The sequence below is a fragment of the Syngnathoides biaculeatus genome, chromosome 7 (assembly GCF_019802595.1).
Source record: "Syngnathoides biaculeatus isolate LvHL_M chromosome 7, ASM1980259v1, whole genome shotgun sequence".
NCBI lineage: Eukaryota > Metazoa > Chordata > Actinopteri > Syngnathiformes > Syngnathidae > Syngnathoides > Syngnathoides biaculeatus.
The window spans coordinates 4,927,719-4,937,229 of record NC_084646.1 but is presented as its reverse complement, the minus strand read 5'-3'; the positions used below and the strand labels follow the sequence as shown (position 1 = coordinate 4,937,229).

The 9,511-nt window shown below is 45.0% G+C and overlaps 1 protein-coding gene across 1 annotated transcript in view; it reads right to left on the bottom strand.

Annotated features, from left to right (window-relative positions):
• Window positions 1-995: 995 nt before the first annotated feature.
• xpr1a (xenotropic and polytropic retrovirus receptor 1a) overlaps window positions 996-9,511 on the bottom strand; it is an 82,694-nt gene continuing 74,178 nt past the window's right edge. The window contains exons 14-15 of the mRNA XM_061824443.1: window positions 6,734-6,955; window positions 996-6,657 (exon numbers count right to left, since the gene is read on the bottom strand). Coding sequence (XP_061680427.1) covers window positions 6,600-6,657; window positions 6,734-6,955 — 280 coding nt within the window. The 3' untranslated portion in view covers window positions 996-6,599. The remainder of the gene's footprint in view (window positions 6,658-6,733; window positions 6,956-9,511) is intronic.

The following is a 9,511-nucleotide window of genomic DNA, read 5'->3' as shown; positions in this document are numbered from 1 at the left end:
AATAAAAACTAGACTACGCACACACCCATTTCACGTGGCAATTCGGCTTCAACTTCCGGTCAGGGCAAAACATTGCTTTGGGTACTATTTCACGTGAAAGCTGACATCCTTCGATATCCTCACAATTGTACATTGTGAAACATGATATTGAAATACGTTAGGTTTAGCTTTTTGCGTGTCCATCCATCCATTATCTTCCGCTTATCCTCAGAAGGGTTGTGGGGAGTGCTGGAGCCTATCCCAGATGTCAACGGGCAGGAGGCTGGTTGCCAGCCAATGACAGGGCACATGGAGACAGACAACAATCACACTCACAATCAAACCTTGGGGCAATTTATAGTGTCCAATGAATGTTGCACGTTTTTGGGATGTGGGAGGAAACCGAAGTACCCAGGCACTCTGGTTACCTCGCACATCCCCCCAAAATGCATTTCAGTAATTGGAAACTCCCACGACCCTTGTGAGGATAAGTGGCTAAGAAAATGGATGGATGGATTGAAACTCAAAATTGCCATTAGGTGTGAACTGTTGTTTGTCTTTATGTGCCCTGCGATTGGCTGGCAACCAGTGCACGGCGTACCCCGCCTCCTGCCCATTGACAGCTGGGATAGCGTCCAGCACTCCCCGAGACCCTTGTGAGGATAAGTGGCAAAGAAAATGGACGGATATAAAAAAAAATACCACTTGTGTGGAACCTTCATGCTCTCTCCCTCGTGCCTGTGCGGGTTTTCTCCGGGCACTTCGGTTTCCTCCCACATCCGCCCAAAAAATGCATTACAGTAATTGGAAACACCTGCGACCCTTGTGAGGATAGGCGGCTAAGAAAATGTATGTATGGATTAAAACTAAATTGCCATTAGGTGTGATTGTGGGTGTGGACTGTTTGTCTCTATGGCAACCCGTTCATGTCCGACGACAGCTGGGATAACGTCCAGCACCCCCGCGACCCTTGTGAGGATAAGCGGCTCAGGAGATGGATGGATTTTTTTATTTTTATTTTCCAAATTTATTTTTAATGGAACAATTATATATTGTAAAACGACTGAAATAAAGGCCCGGCCACTAATAAACACACCTGTTGACATCTCTATACGCCTGGGACTTTTTATGGAGTTAAAAGTGAAAATAAATGTGCTTGAAAAAAAAAATAATAATAAAAAGAGCGTTGAGGCAAAGCGAGCTTTAAAAATAACGCTGGTTTATAAAACCCAGTTATGACAGGATCACCAAATTGTGTACAGAAATACAAACATCATAGAACAGCGTTACACATTCAACATGTACAAACTACGCAATAGAACCAGGATGAGCTACAATTGGACATTATTCTCTTTCTTATTAATATTACTCCAAAATCACATTTAGCCACGATCTACGGTTTCTAACCCAAAGTCGAACATCCACCTAACATCACGTGACTCTAGCCTAACGGGAGAACTACTACTCGCAAACACGTACGGGGGGCTGGGGAAGACGCACAAATACCGAGCAAAACCAAACGTCGGGTCCTTTCCCGCCAACGGCTCCCAAGAGGCGCACGTGGGCTCTTCTTCTTCTGCCGTTTCCCGTCGGTGGGTCAAAGCGGGTCCCGTCTACGACGACTCATGCCACAGCCACGACAGCTTCATGCACAGAAATGTACACTTGAGATTTAAAAAAAAAAAAAAAATTAAATGCGATATTCAGACACTACACCCCCCCCCCCCTCCACGAATAACTACACGTGGAAAAAGTGAGGCCTAACCCTAAGAAAAACTGACAGGAAGCAAAAGCTACAAAATACTGCTAGTCCAAAAATGGCAACATCAATCATGGCCGCTAATATAAATATACACGTCGGGAACAATAAATTAACGACTTTGTACACCGCGGAACGAAAAGCAGCGTGCAGGCAAGGCAACTGTGTCCAAAAAAAAACAAACAAAAAAAAAAAAAACCCATCCGTTTTGGACTTCCTCTTTTCGAACGAAAAAGGGGAAGCGTGGCGTCCACATTTACGCACATTGCACTCATCCTGGCCATTTTGGGGTCCGCTAGTAGCACGCGGACAGTGCAGTTTTTGCCTCGTTGCTAGCTATGCACATATGTCATACAGTAGTACAAGTAAGACCCAGTTCTACTGGTGTAGTGATTTGTCTTACGAGTGAAGACAAAAAGCACACGAGTAGATACAGTAGATTTTAAACTGGGTATATGATACTTTAGCATACTAGCAAGGCAAAACCGCATTAGGTGAAAGATGTGCGCTAGTGTTGTTAGTAGCAAACGTTTACTAGTCGTCATCTAGCATTTCACTAGTAGTGGGCAAATATGAAACTGAACTAGTGTACCGTAATTTCCGGCCTATCACCCGCAACTTTTTCCTGCGGTGTTGCGGTTAATTTGTGCATTTTTTTCTAACGGTCGCAAGGGGGCACTCGAGCGGAAAAGGTAAGAGTGAGACCGGTGGAATATATGTGCCAAGGAAGTGAGTTTTACCGGTATGTTTTTTTTTAACCGGCCCCGTTAGCGCCGTGCTAGTGTTAGTGCCGCGCTAGCGTGTTGGTGCTGTGTTACAGTGATTTAAGTATGTTTTTTTTTAACTGTCCCTGTTAGCGCGGCGGTATCATTAGCATAGAGCTAACGTTAGACTCTGTACCGTTTTTATTTGTAAATATCTCGTGTTTCGATGTTGGCACTTGCAGCTTTTACACAGGTGCGGCTTATATATGTACCAAATGGTATTTCCTTTACAAATGTACCGGGTGAACCTTATAATCCGGTGCGCTCTGTAGGACGGAAATTACAGAAGTCTTTTCACACTAGTAGCATGGATTGGTCCAACTAGTATGCCAGTGTTGTGCTACTAGTTAATCACAAGACGATAATTTTACTAGTGCACCGTGGCTGTTCTACATGCGTGTTGATTTTTTCTTATTATTTTATCAGTGAAGACAAGAAATGTACTAGTACATGGACATTAAGATGGTTATCAAGGATACCCCAAAAATGCATTTGAGCCTTTACTCAATATCCTTAAAATCTAGCTCAACTTCCATGTGCTAGTAATTCTTTGTCCTCACTAGTAGGGAAACCTTTACATATGAGTATGCCAAGTACATGCTACTAGTGAGGAAAATCTGCCTTACTTGAAAACTGTGCACCCCAGGTACTACTAGCAACAGTGTTGAATTTAACAAGTGAACATTCAGCATTTCCCTAGTGGTGCTTGTTAGCAAACAGATGTCAACTAGTGCACAATTTTATCTCACTAGTAACATTTAGTTTTTCTACATGTGTGCAGAAATGTCAAAACACTAGTTTGTGTGTGTGTGTGTGTGGGGGGGGGGGGTAATCCCGACTAGTAAGACAGTTGTCTACTAATACGCTGAATTGTCTCACTAGTGAGGACAAAGAGTGTACTAGTACATGGACATTAAGATGGCTATCAAGGATACACAATAAATCCATTTGAGCATTTACTTGATACTTAGCTCAACTTCCATATGCTAGTAATCTTTTTGTCCTCACTAGTAGGGGAAACTTTTACATTCGAGTGTGACAACTAAATGCTGCTAGTGAAGAAAAACTGCCTGCACCCCAAGTACTACTAGCAACATTATTTCATTTAACAAGTGAACATTTAGCATTTCCAGAGCGGTGCTTGTTAGCAAACTGATGTTAATTAGTGCACAATTTTATCTCACTAGTAACATTTAGTTTTTCTACTAGTAGGACAAGATTGGCTTACTTGTGTGCAGGAATGTCAAACACTAGTGGGGGGGGGGTAGGAATAATAGCTACTAGTAAGACAGCTGTCTACTAATATAGTAAGACAGCTGTCTACTAATATGCTGAATTGTCTCACTTGTGAAGACAAAGAGTGTACTAGTACATGGACATCAAGATGGATATCAAGGATACCCAATAAATGCGTTTCAGCATTTACTCAATATCCTTGAAACCTCGCTCAACTTCCATGTGCTAGTAATCTTTTTGTCCTCACTCGTAGGGAAACTTTTAAATACGAGTGTGACAACTAAATGCTGCTAGTGAGGAAAAACTGCCTGCACTCCAAGTACTACTAGCAACATTATTGAATTTTAACAAGTGAACATTTAGCATTTCCCTAGCGGTGCTTGTTAGCAAACTGATGTCAACTAGTGCACAATTTTATCTCAGTAGTTAACATTTAGTTTTTCTACTATCAGGACAACATTGGCTTAGTTGTGTGCACAAATGTCAAACACTAGTGGGGGGTGGGGGGGAATAATCGCTACAAGTAAAACAGATGTCTACTAATACTCTGAATCGTCTTACTAGTGCGGGCAAAGAGTGTACTAGTACACGGACATTAAGATTAAGATGAAGATAAGCTATGGAATGAATGCTGAAACATCTTTCCATACAAGCATTTGTTTTTTTTGTACAGACATTTGAAATTTTGAGTAGAAAGGCGCGTTCAAAAAAGTCCAAACGTTACAAAAGACATCACCGAGTCGGATGCTCATCTCACGGGTAGAAACGACACCGAACCGGGACCAAGACAGACACGTACAGTATTGACGCACATCGAAGAGTTCTTCTATTCTATGATACAAAGCAACATCCCTCGTCGTCTGCAAGTAGTTTGTGTAGTAAATGCACTTTTCCTGCAAGTGCCTCCAGCGTTGCGACAGCACTTTATCAATTTCTCATAACTAAAAATAAAAAAAAAAATTAAAAGGAAATAAAATAAAAAGAGTATAAAATAACAACTATTGAGGTCAAACCAGTTGATTTGTTCTGATATGGTGCAGGTTTCAAGTCCTTCCTCGGCCTTCTACCGAAATCAATATTTTTTTTTTTTTTTAAATTATGAGTCTTTTTGATTGTTTCTTGTTTGTCCCTGTTGATCCTGTAAGTAGTCCAGAAAGGCATGTAAACAGTCGTCGATGCAGCCTGGTGAGAAATATGAGCAGAACATCGCCGTGCTGCACAAACAAAATTGTTTCCATTTCAAAACAATAATATTTTTGTCGGGTTTCTGGAATACACGCACACACACACAAACAAAAAAGTTGGCTTTTTGTTGCATGACATGCACGGATCGAAAGAAGGAAAGAGAAAAGGGACGTTGTTTGGATGTTGTCTTAAACGTCATGTGTACTACACTATACTATATGATACTACTATATTATATATTATTTGTGCTTGGGCAGATTGTGAGGATCACCAATTATGGTGTGTGTGTGTGTTCGTATACAGGAGAGGATATATGAAAGTAAAAATGCGCCACCAGGATTTGAATTAAAACTGCCGCTGAAAATTAATTTGATGTTGTAAAATTCACATTATTTCACAACCAGGCAGGGTTACTTCCGGTCAGAACCAAAGAGCCAGCCAATCCAGTTACGCTTCCTTAGTCACGCGACGTCACACACTAAGAAAGCATAACTGGATTGGCTGGCTGTTGGGTTCTGACCGGAAGTAACCCCACCTTTTTAACGCTGAATTTTGACGGTGAATTTCAGACACCGAATTGAAGCCAGTTGTATCTCAGGAGACTGAAAATATTGCATTTGAATTTTAAAAATTGAATATTTTTATATGGCAAATTTGTTAACATTGAAAAGTCAAAACTGAAATACTCACTTTGAAACAACAATGTGAATTTTACAACATCAAATTTTCAGCTGCATTTTAAATCGAATCGTGCTACGTGGCACACATTTACTTCCATAGGGATGATGTAACATGAGGTCTTCTTTCGTCACTGAGCAGTGAAAAGTACCTCCGATTCTTTTTCACATAAAAACCTAAAGCCGTAGTAGTAATAGTGTGTACTGTATCTCCATGTTTTGTGAAATTACTTCAATTTTTACTTTTTTTTTTTTATTTGAGAAAAAAACAACAATACCCTGTTGTTGTTTTTTTTTGGGGGGGGGGCATTTATCTCTTAGCATACATTCTTGTCAATGTTTTTTTTTTTTTTACATAAAAGAACCCACAACATTGAGATACATGCTTTTCAACTTGTGTTATTGTGGTTATTAAATTTTTTTCAAGATTAGAAAAAAAATATCAGTACAACATTCAGAGATAACTTCTCTTCAATATTTTTGTTTCCCCCCCCAAAAAAAAAAGAAAAAAACAATGTGGACACAAGCTCCTATATATTTATATATATTTTTTTATTGTTTTTTTAAGATAAAAATAATCTAAAATTTGGAAATATATTCTTACAGTTTTCAATTTTTGTAAATAAAAAGAAAAACAAGCCACAAAACCGACATCTTTTCCTGTTTTTTGGGGGGAGGGAGTAGACAGGTTGATCACAAAAAAACAGCCCCCCTGGCCCCCAAAAAAAGAAATCAAAATATGGAAAAGCATGATTTTCTTTGTTTTTCCACAAAGAAAAACATCAACAACACATGATTTTTTTAGTAGTTTGCAGAAATTAAAATAAATCTCACCAAACATGGAGATAAGTACAGTAATTTTTTCACTGGTCAGCAACTTTTTTTTTTTTGTGGGAGGACATTTTAACTAAAGGGTTAGAGATGAAGAAGACCCATGTAGCGTGTACGTGCGTGTGTTTTTTTTTTTTTTTCCAAAGAGCGCCGATGTTTGGTGGCGACTCAGCCAAACGCCTCATCATCTGTATCCTCAATTAGAACCTTGGTGTCCTTTTTAGACCTGCAAAAAAATAAGAAATCATATCCATATAGTTTTGCCATTAATGCTACATGGCCATTGTGTCTCATCTTCTTACTGAGAGGACAGAAGAGGGCGCCGCAGCGTGAGGCTGTATGACCTCTTCCAGGTCTTCTTGCCCGAGCGGTTGCGGACCCCGTCCTCCTGGTCCATCATCTGCTCCAGCAGCGTCTGGTCGTCGGCGTTGAGCGGGGCCACGGAAATATCTCGCACCGCGCGGAACTCGCCGCAGTTGTTCAGGTGCTCGTTCTCCAGGCGGAAGAAATTCCACACGAAACGCCTGCGGAGACCAACGAAGACGGTGGCCGTACACGAGACTACTGCTGGAGAGTCCAATAAAACGGGTACTCCTTGTCTTGTACACAAGGAATGTATTGTAGTTGGAAACGAGCGGTTTCTAATCGAAGTGCTGCGAGTGTACCCTAATTTCCGGCCTATGAGACTTTGTGACTTTTTTTCCCCACACGCTTTCAACCCTGTGGTTTATAAGGATATGCGGCTAATTTGTGCATTTTTTCTAACGGCTGCAAGGGGGCACTCTACCGGAAAAGGTAAGAGTGAGAGTACTGGTGGAATATATGTGCCAAGGAAGTGACTTTTACCAGTCCGGCCCTGTTAGCGCTGCGCTAGCGTGTTACTGCAGTGTCTCAGTAATTTTTACCAGTATGTTGTTTTTTTAACCGAACGTGTTAGTGCGGCGCTAGCGTTAGTGTGGTGGTCGCGTTAGCACAGCGATATTGTTACCATTAGCACGGCGCTAGAGCTAAACTCTCTGTGTACCGTTTTTCTTTGTAAATATCTCGTGTTCTAATGTGGGCACTTGCGGCTTTTACACAGCTGCGCCGTATGTATGTACCAAATGGTATTTCCTTTACAAATGTTCTGGGTGCGCTAGCATTAGCACTGTGCTAGCATGTTGCTGCTGAATAACTGGCTTTTCTCAGTGATATTTACCGGTTAGTTTTATTTTAACCGGCCCTGTTAGCATTAGTGCTGGTGTGGAGCTAGCATTAGTACTAGCATCAGCGGTGCGCTAGTGTTAAACTCTTTGTGTACCATTGTAGCGCCGGAGAAAAGGAGTCGGAGGCGGAGTGTCGGACACAGAAACAGAACTTGCTTTATTGTTCGACATCACCAAACTACCTGCATAACGGCGGGAACTCTGTTAACCTTTGCTCCGGAAGCGCAACAACAAAAACAGTCCGTGCGGAACCCCGCACCCCAACTCGAGGTCCCGCGGGTGAATTATGTAAACACCACACAAGCCCCCCCAGAATTCACCCATAGTCAAAATCCTTGTGCCGTGGAGGGATGATGACCCGACCCCGGCGAGTGTGCACTGTAGGGGCCGATGGGGGCGGGGCCGCACTGTCCATTGAGTCACGGGACAAGGGCTCAGGCGGGGTCAAGGGTACCCCGGCGGGCGCAGGGGCACAGGGCAAAGGGGGACGACCCCAGCGCGGGGGGAGGGCCAACCCCAAAGGCTGGGCAATGTCCAGGTGCGCGGGTTTGACCCTGTCCACGGAAACAGTCTCGGGTCTGCCGCCAATGTCCACGAGCAGGCTCTTATCCCCATGCTCCAGGACCCTGAACGGCCCGTCGTATGGGGGGCGGAGAGGTCCACGGTGGGCGTCATGACGAACAAACACAAAATCCGCAGAGCGCAGGTGACGGGGCAGCCGGGCAGCTGGGGTGCCATGTTGCGACGTGGGAACCGGCGCAAACCCTTTTGCGGCCTCCAGCAGGGAGGACCGTTGCCTGGCTGCGGACCAGGGCGCTGTGGCGTCCGGGATGAATTCGCCGGGGACCCGCAGTGGCTGGCCGTAGACGAGTTCGGCGGATGAGGACAACAGGTCCTCCTTGGGGGCGCACCTGAGGCCGAGCATGACCCACGGGAGCTTATCCAACCAGTTGCCGTCCGTCAAGCCGGCACGCAGGGCTGCTTTCATGGAGCGGTGGAACCGCTCGCAAAGACCGTTCGCCTGGGGGTGATAGGCGGTAGTGCGGTGCAGCTTGACCCCCAAACTCTCAGCGACTGCGTTCCAGAGTTCAGAGGTAAACTGAGGGCCACGATCTGAAGAAAGGTCGCACGGTGGCAACCCACGTGCCGATGAACGCCCGGGCCACGTCTGACGACGTTGTCGAGGAGAGGGGAACGGCTTCGGGCCAGCGGGTCGTCCTGTCCACCATGGTGAGCAAGTAGGTGAATCCGTGCGAGGGAGGAAGTGGACCTACCAAGTCAACGTTGACGTGGTCAAACCTCCTCTCGGGGACAGCAAAGGGCTCCAAGGGGGCTTTTGTGTGGCGATGCACCTTAGCCCGCTGACAGGCCACGCACGAGTCGACCCAGGCCTGCACATCTTTCTTGAGACCGCGCCACACGAACTTCTGGGCCACCAGCCTCACGGACGGTTTCCTTCCGGGGTGGGAGAGGTTGTGGACCGCCTCGAAAACAGCTCTTCGCCAGTTTGCAGGGACCAGCGGCCGAGGCTGGTCAGCCGAGAGGTCGCACAGCAACCTGACGCCCGAGTCACCAACCGCGACTTCCTCCAGGCGCAAACCCGTGTCAGAAGTCTTGAGGGCCTGCACCCCGTGGTCCGAGGCCTGGTCTGCGCTCATGCGGGAGTAGTCGAGACCCAGATGCACAGTGCCGACGATCGCCCTGGAGAGGCAGTCCGCGACCACATTGGATTTGCCGGCGATGTGTTGGATGTCCGTAGTGTACTCAGAGATGAACGACAGTTGGCGTTGCTGGCGGGCGGACCACGGCTCGGCCACCTTGGACATGGCGAAAGTGAGGGGTTTATGGTCCACATATGCCGTGAACTCACGGCCT